We start from the raw sequence: 24299 nt of genomic DNA, 5'->3' as shown, positions 1-24299 counted from the left end.
TGTTGTTTTTGTTTGTGTGCGTGTTTTTTTGGTTGTTTTTTTTATTTGCTTATTTGCTTTTTGTTTATTTACAAATCCAAATAAACAAGTGCACAGAAGCTTAACGTACAGATAAACCAAATCTGCCGCGGCTTGTAGGAAGAATTCACCTAGTTTTTTTTAATTTTTTTAAGAATCCTGACATAGAAACGTAATAATAATACTTACAGAGAAAAAAGAAACAATCATATGACACCCTATGAGCAAGCACTCCGCAGTGGGAAGAAAAAACTCCCTTTTAACAGGAAGAAACCTCCGTCAGAACCAGGCTCAGGGAGGGGAGGGGCCATCTGCTGCGACCGGTTGGGGTGAGAGAAAGAAGACAGGATAAGACATGCAATCAGCAAGCTAGACATGCATCTACCTTGCTGCTCTACTAGTTACATATCTTAATTGCTAAAGTAATGTTCAAGTAATTTATAAGTAATTATCTTTTGTCAATAGTGGTTACAGCTGGAATTTGTGTAACTGGGTGATAACAGGTCAGAAACTGAGGGTAATAATGTGGAAACAAACACTGTTGACATGAAGTGGAATTAATTCCTGCATTATTAAACATATAATTTCCATATATGTTCAAAACATCAGCCAATATTATCTTATTACTATGACATAACTACTACGAATTAGTATTAGTATATAAATCATATTGAGAATATATATATATATATATATATATATATATATATATATATATATATATATATATATATATACTATTACTAATTGCTGATTAGGAATTAGTAATTAGTAGTTTCTTTTTACATTATTACCCCAAATTTCTGACCTGTTATTACCCAAATACATACATTTCAATGTAAGATTATTCAGCTATTACCACTGTATTAATTAAAAGGTAATAACTTACTATTTGCTTCTTCCTATCTCATTGCCCCGCTATTGCTATGTTATTACTGAGCTGTAATAGAAAGTGCTACTAAATATTCAGTTCACTATGAGGACCTTTTTTTTTCTCTCAAATGTACCCTTTAAGTCTTTACAAGGCTCTTTCTGAAAATTAAATCATCTTGGATCATTTAATAAGTCAGCTTAAGTTAAAGTTTTCAACCAGCTCATTAGCTTAAGTAGCCAAGTAGATGTCACTGATCAAACGCTGACCCTAAAATCAAAACACATAGAAATTATGTTGACAGCACTCAGTTATGCAATGCAACACTCGTAATATTGCAAAGCAGAACCAAGAAAACGACACATCTCAGCTAAACCTTTCTCAAAATTATTAATATATTTGTTTCATAAGTCTGCCATTTTTATTGCTGTAAATTGCAATGTGTGACAAAAAGGAATAGAACAGTTGACAAAGGTTTGTGGAACAACTTGCCAGCTGAAGAGCACCCAAAGGTATGAAGGAATCAGTGCTTAGTACTAAAGCTGATAAAGGTTAAGCACCGAGGCTCTTTGCAGAGTCACAGAGGGAAATATTGCTCCCCGATCAAGTCAGGAGATGCAGTATTTCAAGACTTCTCCTTCTAGTTGTCTGAGCAGTCCATGAAGACTCTGTACTTCCTTCCTTACTGACTTACTCCACTCTGAATGCAGGGCAGCTCCTCAGCTCTGACACTTTCTGTCTTCAGTCTTTCTCAAAATACCACCAAGACTTTATCTGCACGTATACCTCCATATTTAATGTGTAATCTTTGCATTGTATTACATGATGAATACAACCTCATTAACATGCAGAGCCTGTTGGTATGCAGAGCCCACTTGCTGTGATGGATATTTTGAGAGAGCAGTGGACCCACAGTGGATTTACGTGAAGAGTATCCTTGAAAAGGCGATTCAGTCACTGTCAGCGCTATGATAATGTTAGAGAAAAAAAAACTTGTCCCCACTTTGAAAAATCTGCTACAAGCTCAACTGTAGACTGTGTTAAACTTGTTGATGACTTTAGTACCGTCACAAGTAATCAATCACATCGTTTTTGCTGTGAACTACTGAATGTTTTAATCAGCCAAATTCAAAGTACTGCAAAGGCTTCAAAAAGGTAAAGACTCTTCACTGCTTTATCACCACCAGAGCCAAACATGCCACACACTGAACCAACAGTGAGACTGGGTTTTTTCCACTGGTAAACAACAAGCTGCCAAGTAGAGGGAGGGATACAGAATCTGTGCAAATGTGTCTGGGATTTTCTAAAGGAACAATAAAACACGGCTAATAATTAACAGCAGCAGATTGCTTGTTTGAGGCTATTTAACTTATTTAATTGAACTTGCAAGACTAATGAGTTTTGTTGCATGCATTTATATGTAAGCGATGATCATTTCCTGTGGTGTACTCAATATTCACTCACTAGTTCCCTTCATTTCTGTTTTTTAACATCTTTAACTCTTTTGTTTTGGATCAGTGTTTCACTTTTAGAAACCCAATTTCCAATCCTGCTCTAAACCAAGTGTCAAACTAATGACCTTAAGCATACGCTTAAACACCCAAATCCCCATGGCAAGTACTGGTTATTCATTCTGTTATTTAAGATTGCTTTTCTCTTTTTATGCAGAAACCAGCAATTCATAAGATTGCATGACACAAGTGATCATTCCCTGTCATATGAAAGTCAGATTTCATGTAGGTTACTGGTGGTGCAGTGGTTAGCACAAGTGCCTCACAGCAAAAGTGCGACATGTTTTAGCCAACCAGCGTCGGCCAGCTGGGGCCTTTCTCTTTTCAGTTTGTTCTTTCCAAGTGCTCTAGTCTCAGTCCAGAGACACAAATGTGAGGTTTTGATTGATTGATTGAATCTTTATTTTGAACATGTTAAAAAAGTACAACAACATACAATTAAAAGAGACAAATAAACAAAGCAAAACAAAAGGAAAACGAGCAACCACAACTACAAATAACTTTCATGTTCAAAAAGGAGCAGGAAGAAGCATAAGCTTATTTAATCCCACCCCTTTTCCACTATCTAGTAATCAATAGACTACAGAAATACCTCCTTGCAATTACATTATATGTCATGTGTATTTTTTTATTTTTATTTTTTTATTATTCTTTTATATATATATATATATATATATATATATTTATTTATGTTTCTATCTATCCATACATACGTATATACACATATGCACATATACACATTTTCAATAACCCCATTAACACCTCAAAGGATACACAACCTACAAATATATATATACCCATACCAACATACCCGTGCACCCGCACACACATGAAAATATTAGACAAGAACACCCTATCAAATCTCTACCTCTTCCCTGTACCCTGTAAAAACCATCTCCTTATACCGCTTTTTAAACTGCGCCATGCTCGGACATTGCTTTATATCTTTACTTAGTCTGTTCCACAGCTTCACTCCACACACAGAGATGCAAAAACCTTTTAATGTTGTACGGATACGAGGATGTTTTAAATTTAATTCCCCCCTCAAATTGTATCCCCGTTCCCTTTTAGAAAACATTTTTAGAATATTGTCAGGAAGCAGGTTATTTATTGCTTTATATATAATTTGTGCTTTGGTTAAGTTTAAATGCTGCAAAAATGAGTGATTGCACTGTGTATTAGCTTCATGATGAACCGGTGGCATATCCTCTGGCCCCCTTTAGAGCTGGTAAAGGCTCCAACCTCTCCCACTACACTGAATCGGATAAGCAGTTCAGAAAATGAATGGATGGTTTGATGTAGGTTAATGATAACTGCATCCCAGTAATTTAAAACTCCCATCCCATAGAGGTGGTGAGGAAAGATTTATTTTATGTATAGTAATTGGAAAGGATTGTCATCTGATGGCATAAGGAGTGATGGGACTATTAAAGACGGAAGTTGAATTAGTTTGTGTTTAGTTTGTTGTTTTGGTGCACATGTGATATTATTTTCAGTGTTTCTGTGATTGAGAGCTGTGTATGTTTAGCTAGTAATGGGCCACCATGACTGAAGCTGCCGTTGCAATTAAAGACCTGTGATGAGTGGGCCAATAATTCCAGCGCCCTTATCTGTGCCTGCTGGGTGTGTGTATACACAAGTGTCTGCTAACACACGCACCGTTTCAGCTTTATGTGTCTATTATTAATGCAATGCGACAGAACAAAACAAGCCAATCTGAAGCAATAACAAACAAAATGAAAGCAAATGACAATGTGTAAAAACTAAAAAAAAACAAGCATTAGACAGGACAGAAGACATTGATATCAGCAGGGAAGTGTTTACAAAACAGTTGGCATAAATATGCTATGTCGTTATCTGTGAAGAAAAGAAGGGAAAACAGAATTGTAGTCAGTTTGGTGAGTTTATAAGTAGGATGCTTGAGTACTGAAGGCAGCATGAGGGGATTTACTGGCTTTGCTGTGTGGTCTGCGGGCACTTTGGCACAGCATAAAAAGCATCAGTGTGTTTATATACAAGAAGATTTATCTTCAGCGTTATTCATCCGATCATCAAAAAACAAAACGAAACCCTTTCTTTTAAAATTAGTTTCTTCGAATCGGGTTGTGGTTTCATTTTTTAAAAGACTCAAAAGATCATTGTTGGAAGGACTGTTGAGTCGAATTTCACTTACATACCCTCAGATATGCCTGCCACTTCACACTGAAGCGAGTATGATGTGATATGATATGGATCCAGCAGTAAAAACGCTGGTTTGCGCCGCAGGCTCCAACTATTCCCTCCGGCCTTGCTGTTACATTTAAATGACATGGTGTGTCGCAGTCTCATGTAGATGAATCTGCGTCCATGTGACAGACATCACATGTTACTGTCAGGGGTAATGCTTAATAATGATGCTCTACGCTAGTAATGCTCATCTTCCGTCTTCATCAGACTTAGCTCATTGAATGCATCAGTGAGCGTGTTTGGTCAGTAAAAGCCAGTGACGGGTGATTAGTTACCACGCTGGTGACACAGGCCGCCGCTTCACCGTCATGTCACACACGTGTGGTACGTTCCCAGCATATCTAATGCTGTTCTTAATTACACATTTGGCTGGGGATTAGCTTGTCATAGAAGGGGTTATGCTCTACCGGGGGGAAAATTACCATCTGTAAGATATATTTACAGAGTGAAATTTCCATAAATGACCCCCAGGTCATCACCGATAGCTTGTAAAATCAGGTGTCTCGCTTCTGTAATATTCAACACTTTTAACCTGTTTCATATTACAACACTGGTATACTTAATTGTTATCTAAGAGAGAATAATTAATATAATATTACCAGTGTCCATGTAATCAACTATTTTATAGACATATATCTATGACACCTTTCCTGGGAAGTAATTATGGACTTTATGTAAAACATTTCTTCTTGTATCCTTTTTTACTTTACACCAGTTGATTAGTGCAGTATCTTTATAGTGCAAGCTACGAATAAATCTGGGAATAAATACTATGAATCTTCAACTTGAAGGTGACAACTAAGGAAAGCAACTGACTAAAACGGATGAGGAAAGACTCTTTATGGGGTTACACCCCATTTCAGTTTATCCCCATTGCATAACAGAATCAGTCTCGAGAAGAGCTGCAAGGCCTGCCTACGTAGTCATACCTCCTCCCATTCCAGGAAATAAACTGTAAGTACTAAATCAACTTACAGCAACTCAAAAATGCTTAAAATCAACAGATCCTCCAAGTATTAGCAATATGTTACTGTAAAAAGAGTCCAAATCGACCTGGAATGTTTTGGTTGTTCTTCTTTTCAAACCAAAGGCCAAGTGACAAGAGCATAAAATAAACAAATCAACAAAGTACTTCTTCATACTCTTACATCTTTAGTCACAGTTTCATTAAAACATCATGTAACAGGTTAAAATCCATCAACTAATCAAGCATATCATTTTAATTTCACAGCTAAAAGCATGACTGAACAGACCAACAATACTGTAGCATGTACAGTAGTAGCACTTGCTGATTAGCACCTTTGGTACTTCAAAAGTACCAACAGCAGTTCCAGTTCAGTTACTCAAATTAGGGGATGTTAGGCCTAAGACAGCATGATTAGCTATTACAGACAGTCTCTGCTGACCATCCGTTTTCCGCATATCCAGGGCTGCAGCCTAAGCAGAGGATCCCAAACCTCCCTCGTCCCAGCCACTTCCTCCAGCTTGTCCATGGGAACACCAAGGCGCTCCCAAGCCAACCAAAAGATACAGTGGTGTGAAAAACGAATTGCCCCTTTTGTTAAATCATAAATGAACTCTGATTAAAAGTGGGTTTTTTTGGAAAACTGAGTTCAGCTACACTGAACACACTCAGGCCTGATTACTGGCCTGAGATGAGTGGCCTGAATCAAGGAATCACTTAAATAGAATCTGTCTGACAAAGTGAAGAAGGCTAAAAGAACTCAAAAAGCAACACATGATGCCACGAGCTAAAGAAACACCTGAGAAATAAAGATGTCACTGACATCTAAAAGTCTGGAAAAGGTTACAAAGCCATTTCTAAGGTTTTGGGACTGCAGTGAACCACACTGAGAGCCATTATACACACATGGAGAAAACTTGGAACAATGATGAGCCTTCCCAGGAGTGACCGGGCGACCAGAATTACTCTAAAAACAAAAGAACCCAGAACAACAAGAGATTTCAAGTAGAAAACATCTATTACCAAAAGGAACATAAAGGCTCATCTCACATTTACCAAAAAACATCTTGATGATACCTCTTCCTCTACAGAAGAGATGTCCGCAGAGTCCCACAGGCTGACCTATTTTGAACGTACTTGTAAACATGTAGTTCATGTCTTTTCGTAACTGACTGTAAAATGACGACATCAATTTTAGAGTGAGCCTCTTGTGGCCATTTGAGGAACTGCATTGTCACTTACATATTCATTTCTATAAACAGACATCTGCATATGAATGTACGCAAGTATGAAAGAATATGTTTGCAGGACTGGAAGCTTTTCTTTTTTTTGTATATTGATTCCTGTGACCAGTCACATTCAAGCAGCCTGTGATTTGATCCATGTAACATGTAGCATTTGAAAAGCATTTTGCTGAAATGCAGTCTCAGTTCACTATTAAATTAGTCTGTGAAAATGAGAATTGCAGCACATTTTCATCCATTGCTGTTATGTACTGTAAGTATTAGAAGTAGAGTACATCGAGAAGAATATATGTTGGCACAGTCAAGCACACAACAAACCCCAAGAAACAGCACTGGGCTGTGAAATGATTTTTTTTTACATATGGCTGCACACGGTAGGCTACTGAAAGTGAAACTGGGATTCATGTTGCCCAAAAAGTAATCGGAGCACCTATAAACCAAAAATACATTTTTTTTCATTAGTTTCTTATTCATGAAACAAACAACCTGCATTAGGCTAGATACATTTTTATGACGCTTATACTGGGAATGCTTCACTTTACATTAAAAAAGAAATATTCTTTGCCTAATATTAATATTTGTTTGATGCTTTGAAACATTATAAACATGCAAAAGAGAAAAATTAGTGATGAGTGTTATTAAGCTTATTTTAAAGGTCTGTATTTTATACTTCTATCTTAGGCCAGTAATGTTGTGGGGATGGAGCTGGACTCCCTCAAGGTGGTGTCGGAGAGGCGGATGTTGTCCAAGATAAAGACAATGTTGGATAACACCTCCCACCCACTCCATGACATGCTGGTCAGTCACAGGAGCACGTTCAGTGAGAGATGAGATTACCGAAAAGCACCACTGAACGACACAGGAAATCTTTCCTGCCTGTAGCCATCTCTCTGTACAACGCATCCACTTAACACACTGGTTACTGCTACAACTACACATGTTTCTTTTCCAGCTATTTATTAATGAGTGACTTTGTGTATATATATATATATATATATATATATATATATGTATATGTATGTATATGTATGTATATATTGTACTATTCTTAGTTAGCGTATTGTCTGTCTTGTTAATGTTGGCTTATAATGGAGCACTGTAACAAAAATAATAATTTCCCCCAGGGATCAATAAAGTATTCTGATTCTGATTCTGATTCTGAAAACTTTAAAAATGCATCTCAGAAGTTGGGACTCACTCCGAAAAAGTTTCCTTTTCTCTATTTGCATTTCCACACATTTGTTATTGCCCTGTTTTCTGGGCGAACCTTCCAGCTCTGCCTCAAAACTAATCCATTTCAAGTAATTTTGTCATACAATATAATCTATATGTGGGCATTTCATACTGCATCTGCCAAATAAATGAGTTATGCAGATTTAATGGATGCATGTGTTGATGAATAATGAAACAAGGCCCCTAGAGCATGTGTATCTACTTTGTTATTTGGCTGTACGTCAAAAATTCAATCTGCTGTGTATTCCACTGTATGTTTCGCATAAGACAGATTTTCTTCATGTTTTGGAGGTTTTTCTAAGAACGTGTTAGCGCTCTGATCTCCTGCATGTCAGTCTGGTGTTGCTCCACTGATGTAATATGAGAGATAAAAATGCAACAGTTCTACATGGCTTTTTCACATCTCCGCTGTTTCACAGCGAAACCACGGAGCAATTTTCCACCGGTGGACAAGCTGTAAGGTCATCCCATCAATTCTTGTCAGCTTAGGTAACATCATTTCAAGCCATGCAGTGGCTGCTTTGCAGAGGGTGCTAATATAATCACAGGATGAAATGTCACAACCAACCTCAAATTGCACCTCTTTTTCCTCGTTCTGAGAAAAGAAGAAAAAAATCGAATTTTATCTACAGTTTAATGAAACATGATCACCCCCCTGTTCAAAAGCCTCATCTTCTGCAAACAGCGTGACCCTGCTTACCCACAAAAAAAGCACACATATAGGTGCACACACTCCCATGCTCACAAATCTACATGAGCGCGCACACACAGACAACCTTTTTCGCTGTCTTTGTGTCTTTTGTCATGAGGTTGTTATTCAATTTGTCCTTCCCCCATCTCCCTGATTGTGCTTCTTGTGGGTCATGTTACCTCAGGGGGTTGTTAATGGCAGTATAAGTGAAAACACAAAATATAGGAAGCAGCAGAGATTCCAGGAAATGGGAAAGATACAGTCTGAACGGATGGAGGGCCTACGGCACCATATGTTCTAGGTCTACTGACTAACACTTTTTCAGGCAGCTCACAAACAGGATTTATACAAAAGAGTTTACAAGCTAAAAAGAAAAAAGAAAAATAAAGAAGATATTCTACACATTGAGTAGTGGATGACTTTACTGACTAATATATAACATGGTGCCCTTCCCCTTTGGCTGACTCTTAAAATAAATCAAGAAAAACATCTTCCATCAATGTCATAATACACGATGGCAGAATTCATCACGCTGCTGGCATCATAGTATGATACAATGCTGTGTTGCATGCTCATTACACCCTTGGTTTGTCCCTTAAGCATTTGTATTTAATTTAGTCTCCCATGCATGCAACGTCTATCTAATTAGTGAGTAAAGTTTTAATGTAGTAAACCTCCTCCTCATTACTGTCTCGTTGCCTGTGGGTGGTTACAATTTTAGTAGAGGGGAAAAAAAAACATCTCACATCCTGCACCCACAGGCAGCAGCTCACACCCTGGTGTTGACTGGACCTCTTCTGGTCGAACATGACACGTGTGAGAACAACAACACTATTTTGGCACTAAGAGATCCATACAACTCAGTTTCCAAACACTAACAGAGTAAGTAAGACAGGGTGATAGCAGCATTTCAGTGGCATTCAATTTGTGCAGATATGTTTAAAAAATCCCACAATACACACACACACACACACACAAACAGTTTGAATAGACATCCATCCTCTGCCGCTTATCCGAGTAGCAAAGGCAGCAGTCTATGCAGAGACGCCCATGCCCGTTTCTCTCTCTGGGCACTTACTAAGCTCATCCAGGGGAAAAGTAACACTTTTCCAAACCAGCCAAGAGATATAATTTCTCCTGACCCAGGATGCATCCTAATCAGATGCAGGAGTCACCTGCCAGTGTGGAAGAGTAGCAGCTCTACTCTGAGCTCCTCCCACATGAATTTAAAGCTAAAATGTGCTAACATTTGCTTTAACAGCAGCACTAATGCACTACAGGGACTTTACAAGACTTCACAACACTGTGAAACCCCAGTGTTCTTAGTCTTCAATGGAACAATTGTAATGTTAATCTTGGTGACAGCAAAGGATTAAAGTCAGCACACGTTGGTCATCTGAAGAATTAGTGGAAGTCTAAAAAGTCTTGAGGTGTGTTTGTGTTTAATATCCTCCAATAATATAAACTTTCCCCCACAGTGTTACTTCTGTGTGGATAAAGTGGAGTAGATTCAGTGCTGGAGTCCAACTCCAGAGAAACAAAACACCCCGAGGCTTCAATATTTCCACCATGTTTTACTTTAGATTTGATTTATTGCAGCATCATGCTTACCTTCTTGTGACATCTAACTTGGATTCATAAGAACAAAGAACCCTTTTTTCTTGTTGCTGCTTTGTCCTACCCAAAGTATATAGCGACTGCTCGTGTTCTTTATTTAGCAAACTATCTACCTGTGATGAAGATGTTTTTCTACCCCTCAGTAAGCAAAGCTCGATGTATTGATCTGATGGTGTGCTCACATTTGGTCTGCTTGAATCTCCTTTGGGTATTGACACAATACCCAAAGGAGTATGTGCTGAAAACCTTCAGCCTGAGAATAATTTGATGCTGAAAATCCTTGCTTAGAATTCGACCTTTGACACTTTGGTCTTTTGACACTGCAATGTTCTTCTGGAAGCTTTAGGATTGATCATAAATATGACACATGACTGAATGGAACATTTTGCTTTTTACAAGCCTGTGAAGGCAAAGCACTACATTTTCTAGCTACCACTCAGGTCAATAAAGACACGTCAAATGCAAATGCTTGCATTTTATTGGTTTACTCAGGTTGTCTATATTCGTTACTCAAAGATCAGACCAGTGTTGAAATCAGCAGTGAAATCCTGTCCAAAGCAAGTCAAGACAATTTTATTTCTCTGTCTATATGCATCTGAGAGAACCAGTTTCAGAATATTTAGGTGTTCTTCCCTTTACCGAATGTTAAAACAATACATGACAAAGAAATCACTCTACTTTACAAAGCAACAAATTCTCATATTTCAGACGCTGGAACAATAAAGTGATATCTTATCTTATCTGATGTATTGAGACAAATTTTATTTCAACAGACTTTTAAAATTCAGTGGAGTAAAAAGTAAAAGTTTCCCAGTGAAATATGGAAAGAGTAGATTTGTAAAAAGTGACAGATTTCTGTGGAACTACAGTACAAACTATTTCTAAAACCTACAGTGTTTATATATTTCCATGTAAGTGATGTACTCTACAACTGGTTTTCAGATGAGGATTATTAATTCATTTTGACCTCTGTGAATAAAACATTGACACCTTTTATTATGCTCCAATCCTATTGTATATATTCATGAATATACAGATCCATAGTGGCAGACACACACTTTTGTGATTAAACATAGTAAAAAACACATTATGTAACAATATGGGGACAAAGTATCTAAAATGTGTTAATAATACTATTGAAGGCCTAAATGAAGACGTGAGCTAAGTGTCATTCTTCAAGATGTGGAGAGAGTCAAACAGATGGACCCTCAGGTATTTTGTTTTAACCCAGTACATATTTGAAGTTAGCTTTCTTGAGCTTATTGTTGGATATAAACGTAAATATTGTTTTTGTAATTTTAGGGGATTCCTGCAAAAGTAATGTTTGCAGGAATTTTTATGGTGGGAAGAAGATATAATCAGATTCATTCTGCAGTTGTCAAGCAATGTAAAATCATACCCATAACTTAATAATACAAACATTAATGTCAACCAAGTCTGGTTCTAAACTGTGCAGCATTGCACTCCCCAGTCACTTTATTAGGTTAACTTGCTTAGCTGTTCATTCACACAAATATAATCAGCCAGTCACGGTTGGTAGAGTTGGTAGAGTGAGGATTAATTAATGGTTAAGGCTGCTTCTGGTGGAGTGATGTGGGGGTAGGGTTCTTGGCACACTTTGGCCTCTTTAGCACCAACTGAACATCATTTAACCACCACCTACCTGAGTATTATTGCTCACTATATCGATTCCTTTATGGCTACAGTGTACCGACGTTCTGTTGGCTGCTTCCAGAAAGATAACGCACCGTGTCACAATGTTAAATGCCATCTCAAACTAGTTTCTTGAATGTGACATTGATTTTGCTGTCCTCAAATACCCTCCACAGACATCAGAGCTCAGTCCAATAGAGCAGCTTTGAGATGCGGTGGAACAGGAAATTCATAACACTGGTGTGAAAAAGAAAGGTCTTCAACATCTGTGTGATACTATCGCGTCAATATTGGCTAAACTCTCAGGATATGTGTCCTTTGAATCTATGGCATGGACAATTCAAGCACTTCTGAAAGCAAATGTGGACTGAAACCTGACCCCTCTGTGCACGTTTGAAGCACTGCACTGTTTATAAAATTGTTTTGAAGATAAACGTTAATTAATTTTCACCTAACCAAAAAAATGACACTTTGTTACACTATAACTTACAGATTTATGAATATCCAGAGCCACAGTGGCAGACAGACACTACTGTGATTAAGCCTACTGAAATACATATTTTGTGGCCATATGGGAGCAAATTAATTACATTTTTTAACATTTTTATTATTATTATTATTATTATCATTGATAAGCTGTAAAGTACTACACAGACAAATAAATGTAAATAAATGGAGCCTCAGGTATCTGCTTTTAATCCAGTGAAAGTCCCTATATGGAACAGATATATATATAAATCTTATAAAGTTTGTATCTGTCTTGTGTGAAACTTGTATTAAAAGCATACAAGAGTGAAAACAGATATAAGATCCCTTGAAAAATTATATAAATAAAACTTTTATGTTTTGGATACTTCCTAAAACAATATATGAAAGCAATGAGAAAGTGGCCACTTTCATGAGTAAATCATATAAGCCTTATATGATTCACTATATGAAGTAGGCCACATCTTATGCAAGTCTTTTATAAGTTTTTTCTATTTCTTCTCCATATGGGTCTGAAGGAGAACTTTTTATTGTTTACAGGCGTTCTTATGGTCGGAACAAGATAACATCAGATTTATCCTGTGATTCTGTGCAGTCTGCATGTCTTAAAGCTGACACCATTGAGATAAATCAGCAAATAATGACACTCCTCACACATCCTTTTATTTTTATTTTTCTCTCACTTTCGTGAGTTCCTGCACACAGATATCAGTAAAGTTGTGGCTGCAGAAGCCTTCTTGTCCTTAGCATCTAGCCATCTTGCTAGTTCAGCAGAAGGGAAGCATAGCCTTGGTTACTTTTATGTGGCAGGTAGTTTCAAATGCAACTTTTCAGAGAGCTCAACAAAAGTTCTGAAATATGCAAACTGTTTCTGTGTGCTGAGTGATAACTTCACTTAGGAAAGTTATCTAAAGGTCGTGTAAAACTGTTGAACAGTAGGCTGTGCGGGCTAATATTTTGGTATAGTGGTTTACTGTAATGGACTACTGTGGGCTGTAATGACAATTGGAAATATGCACGTTAAAAACAAAAACGTCTTTCGATAACATCCCTCCAATTTTCCGTGTGCCTTTATTCTCACTTCTGACTTTATTTTCTGGAACAATAGTGTATACGGAGTTCAGCCGTTTAGCGATACCCAGCAAGCCTGCACATTCATTTGTGTGATGAAGTGTACAGGCCCCGTGTCTGAGTCTACACCATCAACCCTGCCAGCGTGACAGACAGCTCAACAGCCATTATGACAAAACAGCAACATGAACCGAACCAGCCAGTGAAACTTTGAGAGAGATGAGATACTCGAGGCTCAGTTAGGAAAGAAGATGGAAACGAGCAGGGCTTGACATCTGCGAGGCAAGAGTCAAACGAAGCAAAACAAAGAGAGAAAGTAAGACAAGAACAACAGGATTTTCTCTCTCTTAGCTTCTGCAAAGAATTTAGATCGTCTCGCAATACCCGACCGCTTTTTTATGCTGACATAGCCAACGTGTTTGTTACCACGCTCTGGTAACTAGCAAACTGCTCTGTGGAGTAAAAGTGTAGCCTTTAAAAAACTACTCACTATTATCAGCAATTAACACATTCACTTTGCAGGATTTTTCACGCATGCTTTAAGCGTGTGAAAGAGCTGGAGATGTGTGTGTCAATGAGAAGGAGTCAGGTATAAGTTTAAAATACCAGTTAGATTTTAGATCTGTAATACTGTATCATCCAGCCAAGGCTTTACTATTTTCAGGATAGGGTTCAAAGTTAACATCCTCTTTCCTCTACCTTGTGGTTTTGAACCCCAGTTGTGCAGGATGTTGGATTTCTGCCACAGAAAAACAACATGTGCAAAAACATATGAAGGAGGGTGATTGCAAAGAAAGAGTTAATCTGTTCACTGTGCTGTCTTTGTAAATACAGACAATAATGTTTTTTTAATATAAAAATTCAGATTGTGCAGGCGCAACATGTTAGCAAATCTGGTCCTAAGTTCACTTCTCAGAGTTATTGTTTTAAGACCAGCATTCACAAAGTGTGACTGGTCCGCAGACCCAAAGAATTGCACAACTGGAAATTTCTTTCATCCACTTCATGTCATCCTGTGTCATCTTAAGGTGCTTGGAACAAGAACACACAGCAGGCTAAACCTTTTGTAAATTTGACCAGTACACCTTAGAAAATGTCACTTCACCAGGAGTTCAAGACTTCACCAAGACTATAAATATCATTACAATGACACATTGCATTTACAAACAGTGCTTGATGCACATATTCTCTTGTGTAGCCCTCCATCCTTGGCTTGGTACTGTGGTATTTTAGCCTTTGGGAAATCTTTGCTAATATATTGCACATTTGGCATTTTATTTGCCAAATGTGTCTTTAAATCTTTTTTTACAGTCCAGATTCGCATCTGTCCCCCCAGCTTATTTCGGAAGCTATTTACATTCGATTATCATTATTCATGACGTTTGACTCTGATCCAATCGGAACAATCTAATGAATAATGCAAATTTCCTTATGCTACATCTTTATCTGGGAGTAATGAGCGCAGCTAGAGATGTAAGACCGCATAATAGGACGGCCCCCTCAGAGGCGCAGAATCGGATTGTCAGTTGGAAAAACCTCGATGTAGCTTCCAAGCAGATTTAATTTGAATCGCCGATGTGACGTAACAGCTTACGCCGCGTTAAAATCACTCACACTCCAGGCTTGAATTTCAAATAAGAGGTAGGAGCACACTTTTGACCAGAAGTGATTGACTCACACCGCCGACTTATCCTCACCCTTTAAGTTGACCTGACTCCTCAGCTGCTAGCTGCTTCACTGTTGTCTCTAGCAAGTGGCTAACGGTGTCTGCCTGCAGCTTGGCGATGAGGAGGTGGTGTGCAGAATCACATTAGCTTATCTACTTTGTGACAGTTGTGAAATATGCCCGCTTTTACCCACCTCTGTCTGAAATCTGGGACTGTTGGTTAAAAAAGCAGAGATGAATTTTGTTGGTAAATTCTCCCTGTGCGAAAAACAGAAAGCCTGACAGGCAGCAGCAGTCTTGAGGCTTAGCGAACTGTCAGTTAGTGCTCAGTTGCTGTATATTTGTGCCAGCTTGTGCTAGAACGTTAAGCTTCAGTGGGGCAAAAGGGATGTACAAAAAAAAAAGAAAGAAAGAAAGATTTTCTCATCCTGTGTTGTGTCTCGCCTCATCCTGTGAGCCTCTCAACACTGCGCCCACTTGGGGCCTGATTCATTAATCAATAAACCAATGTTACTGCTCAATACCTCAGTGGATGCTTGCACACTCTGCTAACCTGAGAAACTCACAGCAGGTTTCTGCATTACTCATCCTCTAAAACCTTTTTGTCATTAATGACACTGATGCACTTTGTAAGGGAGAGCACCATGAAACACTTCCACAAAGGTAAATGAAAGCTGTTGGAGTTCTCTGTGCTACAGAGTCCCAGAAGAAGGATTCTGATCATTTATTAATGGCGATAGATTCACATTCATAATAGTGCCACAGCTGTTCATCTGGGGAGCTTAAAACATCACTTGAAATGAGCCCCTTCAGGGTCATCCCAGTTGCCATCGAGCTTTAAAAAGAAAAAGCTGGGGAGGGAAACTCAGAAGAAGCCTTCTGAGAAAGAGATGAAGGCATTCTCATTTACAATGCTTTTCACAGACTCCTTGATTGGTATTCAAGCCAGTGTTTGACTTGTCTTTAGTGCATTAATTTTAATGAAAAATGTGTTCCACATCGCCAGTCATTATTTCCTCCACGTACTGAAAAGGCTCACTGACCCGCTGCCAGTGTTGTGCCATGTCTGTGTGATTTTAACCACAGGCCAACCAAAGACCATTACATTAAAACTCCTTAGACTTCAAAGTGCAAAGGAGGGGTTACAAGCGGATAGTGCGAGCTACGAAATTTTTTTTAATTATTCTAATGATTACAGCAGTAAAGACACGAGCCTTTGAGGACTGGCGTTTGGTCTTTTCCTAACAGCTGAGACAGACATTTTCCCCACTGTTATCTCTCACAACAGGAACAGACGCCGTCTCCAGCCTTCTTTTGTGGTCTACAGTGAAATGTTGTATCAATAATACACCGAGACAGTATACAGGGGGTATGAATTATTGAAAGGCACGGTGGTTCGGCTGGGGTTCTAATCTCCACAGAGCAGTTAATTTGATGTTCTTGTTTTTCTGTTTTGGAATCAACCTGCAATGCACCATCCATCCCTGCAAATATCACAGGCAGAGAGGAGCAGGCCACTGGGAACTAAATGAATGATCTACTGATGCTAATGTCCTCTGCCAGCCGAGGTCTTGCTTAATAAACCTCAAGATGAGACAGCCGTGTGAGAAATAACATGATGAAAAGTAAGCCTCGTCAATTCAAGCCCACACACCTGAAAGTGCGGCCGATAATGACAGTGGAATTAGTAATGAGGATGAGTGAAGGGGCATTCGTCCATTTAGGGGCTACAAAGGCTTAAGGGTTATGCTTTGTAACCTGAATCAGGGCTCTGGAGTGAATATCAATATCTAAGGCAGGCGGCTGATTAGTGGGAAATGTTCACTCAGCAGAGTGTGAGACACTGATCTGACTTTTAATTTATCTCGTTTAAAAAGTCATGTGCTGGTTTTCACAGCAGGTGCATCCAGACCAATACCCAGCATTGTTTGGGATATTATCAGCCCGCTTAAGAGTCAACAAACTGGTCAATAAAGAAAATGGCATATTATCTCCCAGTCGCATCAGGACAGGGAAACTGGAGTCTCAGACTTTCTAATTAGTCGTTCTTATTTTATCATAATCTGTTTGAATCTGTTGAAGGGACGCTCAGCTGACAGTGGGGGACTTAGAGGGAAATTTGCTCTAGTGAAATGGCTTTGCTGCTGTGAGCATGATAGCTGCAGATATTTTCAAACAGCTGCAAGCCAAATGTGCCCTTTTTTTGGACTGCACACAGGGGAGAAAAAAAGATTCATTTTTTCAGTTCTCATATTTCCTTAAATGGTGAGATGAAGATGTGTGAAATGTTAAATGAAAAGTTAAATGAAAAATATCCACCAATTTGCAAACCGTTTTTACTAATTTTCAGGTTATGCTCAGTTTTTTCCAGTTAAAGATGTGATTAGTCGTGTAATCTGTGTATGAAATTAAAAGCAGATAGAAATCGGAGAAATTAGAAAAATGTATCCTAAGTTTGAATTTAATACTTTCCCAAAAGTCTGTACAGGGGCTGACAACCAATACATTTCCTTATGTTAAAAAGACACCTGGTACAACATCTCACTTTCAGTTAGCGTTTCAGTCAGGTTACATGAATGTTTATAAAAAGCATCCCAGAGAGGCTGAATTTGTCTAAAGTAAAGATGGGGAAGGGTTCAGCAACTTAGGTTTCTCGCTGTTCTCATTTGTGGTACGTAATGTTATCTAAAGTTTCAGAGAACCCAGAGAAACCCAGGGAAAAGGCTGTAAACCAAGAGTGAATCTTTGGGCCCTGAGACAGAACTGGGTTAAACATAAACATGATTCTGCACTGGAAACTACTGTGTGAGCACAGGAACACTTCTAAAAACCGCTGAATGTAAACACAGTGTGTTTGTTTCAACAAATATAAGTTAAAACTCTACCATGCAATTACATAAAAAACATAAAGATCCAAAACCAGCTGCTGTCCCTTGTCCATAGATCAGTTACGATGGGCTAAGCTGAGGTGAAAAACGTATGTGGTGTGTGGTCCTTTTTGGAAATGGTATATTATTCACAATAACTATTACAGTCACCATCACTGATTGTGACCTACACCTGTTTTCACACCTTGGCTCGTGTGATTGGGTAGAGGATCATTAGGGGGTCCATTGTCCCTCTTGGGGGGACACTCCCACAGGGCTTAAATCTCCACTATTTGACCCTAGAACTGAAGAAGCTTCTTGGATCAGAGGTGAAACATCTTCAAGAAAACTTAAAGAAGTCAGGAAGTGTTTCTTTCCAAGCGCTTTAGAGTACCATGACCTGGATGATTAAGAACCTTCACAGACACAATAACTATTAAAAACAGGAAGAAAGAAGAGATCCAATACCGAAGAAAAAGACTGGGAAGCAAAATTTTGCTTTTAAAAATAAACCAGCTGATCTCCACAGTTATGAAGAACAGAGGTTTCTAAAAAGAGGTGATGCAGCAAAATTGTAAACATGCCCCTGCACTTTAAAAAATGAACGTTTTTTTCAAACAATAGCATTTCTCAGTACTGTCTGTGCAGACTCAAACACTGCCGCCCCAATATGACAAGTCGTAGCACTTTTAAAATCAGCCTTATGTGTTTTTGTGTGTATTTAATTTACTGATCAATTAAGAAATGGAATAATTGAGTTAAAATAAGAAGAGCAATTCACAGAAAAAACAAAACAAACAAACAAAAAACATTCCTATTGTCTTACAAATTGGAACAAATATGTCAAAAACAAAATAAAAATCAGGCTATCAACTGATTTGTTAGCAAAACCAAATTGGGATCTCTGTTTGATTTCATTACAGTAGCTTACTTGTGGTCCTTATGCTATTTAGAAGTAGAATGGGAAGCAGAGCCTTCAGCTGACCGACCCCTCTTCTGTAAAGCCAGCTCCCTGTTTGGATTCACACTGGATCAGGTGATCCTGAGCCCTCCATTAGCTTTGTTCCAATAGCTCTAGACTGCTGGAGTATTTTGTCTTCACTCATCTTTTTTTCACTCACTATGTGTTTATACTCTGTGTATTTAATTAGTTTTTATTCATTTCTAGCTCTCTTCCACAATGTAGGATTCTTCCCATCAAAGAAGAGTTTTTCCTTCCCACTGTCGCCAACTGCATGCTTATGGGGGACCCTTGGAGTTTTCTCCATGTCATTGTAGGATCTTCGCCTTACAATATAAAGTTCCTTGCAGTGTGTGCTTTGTATAGAGTTTGGTGCTATATAACGAAAACTGAAAAAACTAAACTGAATGAACAAAACGTGTGACCACAGATTACGTTTTGGCAATTACATGGTAGTAATATGTGTAATTTTTTTATTTACTGTGATTTGTGATGAATAAGTTGTCACTTCAGTCTAAACCTATAAATCTTTTATTTAAATGTCAGTTTTATTACGATCCTGCATTGTAAGTCCTCTCGATGAACAAAAACTCAAGTCTCTCTTTCTGCTGTAATCAGTGTTGCACAGAAATACGTGACACATTTTCTTCAACCTCAACCTACACATCCTCCAACACTATCAGAAGCAGCTTGTCTTTAGCTTCCTTGTGGCAGAAGGAATTTGCATCAATGGCCACATAACATGCAATGGCATGTAATGTCCCCACAGCTCGGTAGTAGATGCCAGTGGCACTGTGATGTACGTTCAATTTCTCTGCTGAGGATGATGTGAGGTGACAGTGGATTTGGTCAGGATTGGTGTGACATGCACTCTTTGAGCAGGGGCCCATCTTCCAAAAAAGCAGCAACAAATAACATTTCCTGTTTGCTCTGCACCTGCTGACGAATCTAAAGACTCTTTTTTTTTTCTGTCAAACACAGAAAGCTCAATGCAGTGCATGTGAACTTGCAAGCAAACTCTCTGGTTAGAAAAGGGAACACGAAATCAGATGGATTATAAAAAGAATCCAAATTGGGGTTATGGATAAATAATATGCAACAGTTAATGGAAATTGGCGGCGAAATAGTGTCCTGATAGACTTCTTTTTTAAACAATCTGTTCTTCTGTAGCTTGAATTTGCTTCATTTTTTCATGCAAATTATTCTGTAAAAGTGTATAAATCGTGTCACTCTTCATGTTGTACACAGACATTTAACATTTAAATCCCATTTACTAAAAATCTTCACACAGTGAGACCTCAGGGAAGTCTGCCTTTCTAAATCTATAAAGCAACAAATCCTTCAAACACCCTGGTGTATTTGACAGTGTTATCTGCAGTGTAAGTAAATTAAATCAAGCTTCCCCCGCTTTTAGAAAACTCATGCAATATTTGCTAGATTGAACTGCAAATTCTCATGACTAGAATTTGTAGCAGGGAAAAAATACACACAAATGCTGGAGCCTGTTGTCGAGCTGCTGCATTTAAAATATATTTGAAGAGAGGGATTATTCCTTTAAAGAGGGTGAAGCCCACTACAAGTGCAAGAGCAACAGATGCGCAAGGCTGCAACAGATGTGTAAATCAGCCCTCATGAATAAGTCAAAAATCCCCTTTTTTATTATGCCGAAACTTTGCCGTACAGATTAAACGCACGACTATCCTGCTTTTCCACAAGCTGCAGTTACATGTGTTCAGATTTCTATTTAGAGGCATAAACTATACATGCCTGAAAATGTTTTGATTTTATTTTGATTGTAAGCTGTTGTGCCGGGCATCACTCAGTCTTAAGGCTTATCCATTATAGTAAAGCAACTCTGCCCTCCGGAGCAAACTGATGAGTCAATGGGAATTTGTTTTGTTGTTGTGCACCTTTTGCTCCCCGTTGCCCTGAGGTCACAAAAACTCATTAAGGATATATAAATGGCCACGAGTGTTCAGTGAAAGCCCTGTCCGAGTAACCATCTCTGAGCATACATGTGGGAAATAAATAGAAAAGGACAAGCACATGTTTAAGCAGATTGCTGCTTTCTTCGACTTTTGCATGACAGAAAAGCATTCACAAACAAAATCCATTACTATAAGCTCTGCTCTTGGAAACAAACGAGCATGGAGCCATACAAAGCACAGAGAAAGTGCTGCCTTACAACCAGTGCACATCAGGAGCTAATGATATTACTCACCCGGTTCTTTGTGGTCAGAGCTGTGGCCAGACAATAGGAAAAGGAAATCCTGACAGGTGTCCTGATCCAACGATGTGCTGTTGTGCAGGCAGAGGTCAACAATTAGGGTCACAGCTCTCTGACAGACCATGTCATCCTCCTCTCTGTCAGAACTCATGCTCCCAGCTGCATCCTCAGCCGCGTGTGCTCATCCAAGGGGACCAATACTCCCACGCACACACGCAGCAGGCTGGCATGCAGAAGATAAATGCAACTTGTCTCCGTCCTAGGCTGATTCTTCTCCTTCTTCTGCCGTCTCTCGAGTGTGTGTGCGTGTTTTCTTGTGTGCGTGCGTGCGTGTGCTTCACTTTCTTTGCGTGTTCACGTGTGTAAGCTTGTCCCAACATTGTGTGTGCGTGTGTGTAAGATGGACCAATATTTTTTAGTGCATAAACATGTGGTGTTTGTGCCGCTCCCCATGTGTCCATGTGTGACTGTGTTTTGTAGACTTAATTAATCACATTTATCCCCATGTGTTATAAGCGCAGAATGACTGCATCACATTGACAGCAGGAAAGCAAGTCAAACAACAAACACTGATTTCAGTCAAACCTGCGTACTGTATACTATAAAATGTCAGAGCTTGATGACACCTTCAAGCCCCCTCACCTTTGGCTGTTATGCCACCACACATTCGTTGAGTGTGAAAGGACTTTTAAAAAACCCACAAGACTTGTTTTTCTCAAGTTGTCTAACATTGCTGGTCCCTGCAGATCAGAGACTCCCCTGACACGAATTTCCCCTGAGTTGAACCACCTGTAACTACCAGGTCTCAGTCCCACAGACAACCCCCTATCGGTTCAACTGTGATCCCTTAATGACCTGTAATGATGATGGCTCACCTCTTTGTGAGTAAGCAGGGCTCCATATAATGGTTACTTTACTGATACACACTCATGCACTGTTTATACTCTAAAATACAAACTCAAATAGCCAGCAGTTTATACAGCTAGAGTTTCAGCTGACATCATGTTTGGAAACAGAAGTGATCATATTTATGTGGAGTGATGTGTTATCAGCTAAACTGCTACTGAGCTTGGTTAGCAAGATATCTATAAACTGTGCATAAAGCAGATACCAGTAGAGTCGTAACACAGTATTCATTTCACACTAAAAATTATACAAAATTGAAGCTCAAACTTTTGGACTTACTGTACCTCTCAGCAAACGATCTAGATTCAAGATTCAAAGTGTTTATTGTCATATGTACAGAAGATAGAGATGGCACGATACCACTTTTTTGTGTCCGATACCGATACCGATATCATAAATTTGGATATCTGCCGATACCGATATGAAACCGATATAGTGTTTTTTAATCAATAAAACTGTTTTTTTAATATCTTGCCCCTCACACTGCACCCAAAATATTTCATAGTTCAGCAACACTGATCAATCTAATAAAGTTAAACCTACTCCATCCTCCCTATTCTGGTATTTTAAAGAGTACTTAGCAGAAATATTAAGCAACCTAACTAATAGGGTTGCAAACTCCCAGCAAAAGAAAATAGGGAACCACCCTCCACCTCATGATGCTTAATCGATGTAATCAAATTTAATTTGATGCAGGGTGAAAAAAATTCACAGAAAGAAATTATTTTTCAAGAATAATTAAATAGATTCAACATCTTTCTTCAACAGAATTGCAGAATTCACAGATGGTACTTTCCCAAAGGAAAAAGTACTATAGCTTACTAGGGTATATTAGACTTAACAGTTACTATATACAGTAATGGACTTCTATACATTTTACATCAGATTAAAACTTTGGGTATAAGATTTAGATAATTATTAAATAATTAAAAGCTAGATATTTTAAATGAGAATAAGAAAGAAAAGTATGTCTTTGTGCCCCCTTTCCCTGTTCATGCCCTATCGGCCCCCCTGGCTAAACTTTGCTAGATCCGCCCCTGCACAGTTACCAGCCGTCAGCTGCGTAGAAAAAGATCCTGGTCTAGAAAGTAATATTAAATAAATTCTAACAACAGCTTATCAAGCTTAAACGTGCTGCTGTTGTTCAGCCGCTGGTTTCCTCTTTCTGGTGCACAGCAAATCCAGCATGTCCAAATTAACACTGTCAGATTTGATTTCAACACTTTTAAAGTGTCTATATGGGTCCACACCAGAGAGTGTTAATTTAACTCTTTTTGGAGAGTTGGTATGTTAACTCTGATTTAGTGTTAAACACCAAATCTGTCTGGAGTTGATAATTTAACACTTGGTGTTAAGAGTTTATATATTAACTCTCAAAGAGTATTTTAGTTTAACTACGTAAGAGTTATCTTCTAATTAATTCTAAAAAGCGGGAATTTTACTGTTCTGAACTTCTAGAAATTTCTTTTGGAAATAAACATTTACTAAAAAGACGCAATGGTTTTTGAAAAACATTTATTCTGAACTGTGCACCACAATTTCAAAACATTTTCTGAAAGATGTAACAGTGTACATGTTCTCACTTTCATTAGAATTTCGTTTATCAAAAGGTCTGACATAGGTGAGCTGGTAAATGCAAATAACAGCATTCTCATCACTTATTTCAATAAATACAAAATACAATATGCATGTCCTTCAGTCATGACTTTGTGGAACTGCAACGCACTTCTGCTCTCCCCCATATTCCATCTTCACAAGCATATCCTATGTGGAGATTGAATAAAAATTAGTTGACACTAATTAATGGCACAAATCAATTGCAGCACAGTAAAAAAAAAAAAAAAAAAAAAAAAAAGAAATCCTTTTTGAGACATTACTTGTGTAAAGTATTTTCCCAAAAGATAAGGACACAGGCAACAGGTAGTACTGAACTAAATGTAAAACCGTGTGCACAAAACTCTGGAGGGATCTAAATGCTAACGTAGAACCCAGTCAGGACATCTGCTACTGCTGTTTGCTCGTTTTTTATGGGAGATCGTTTTCAGGCTTCAAGTAGCACCATTATACCAACATTTCACATTCTACAC

At 38.4% G+C, this 24299-nt stretch overlaps 1 protein-coding gene across 1 annotated transcript in view; it reads right to left on the bottom strand.

The window, feature by feature from the left end:
- The window catches only part of syt6a (synaptotagmin VIa), an 81384-nt gene extending 59781 nt beyond the window's left edge, over positions 1 to 21603 (bottom strand). Inside the window, exon 1 of the mRNA XM_085145421.1 lies at positions 21301 to 21603. Coding sequence (XP_085001547.1) covers positions 21301 to 21457 — 157 coding nt within the window. The 5' untranslated portion in view covers positions 21458 to 21603. The remainder of the gene's footprint in view (positions 1 to 21300) is intronic.
- Between the last annotated feature and the right edge of the window lie 2696 nt (positions 21604 to 24299).

The sequence above is a fragment of the Neolamprologus multifasciatus genome, chromosome 20, assembly GCF_963576455.1.
Source record: "Neolamprologus multifasciatus chromosome 20, fNeoMul1.2, whole genome shotgun sequence".
Taxonomy (NCBI): Eukaryota; Metazoa; Chordata; class Actinopteri; order Cichliformes; family Cichlidae; genus Neolamprologus; species Neolamprologus multifasciatus.
The sequence above is the reverse complement of the archived record's forward strand: the minus strand, read 5'-3'. Positions and strand labels throughout refer to the sequence as shown.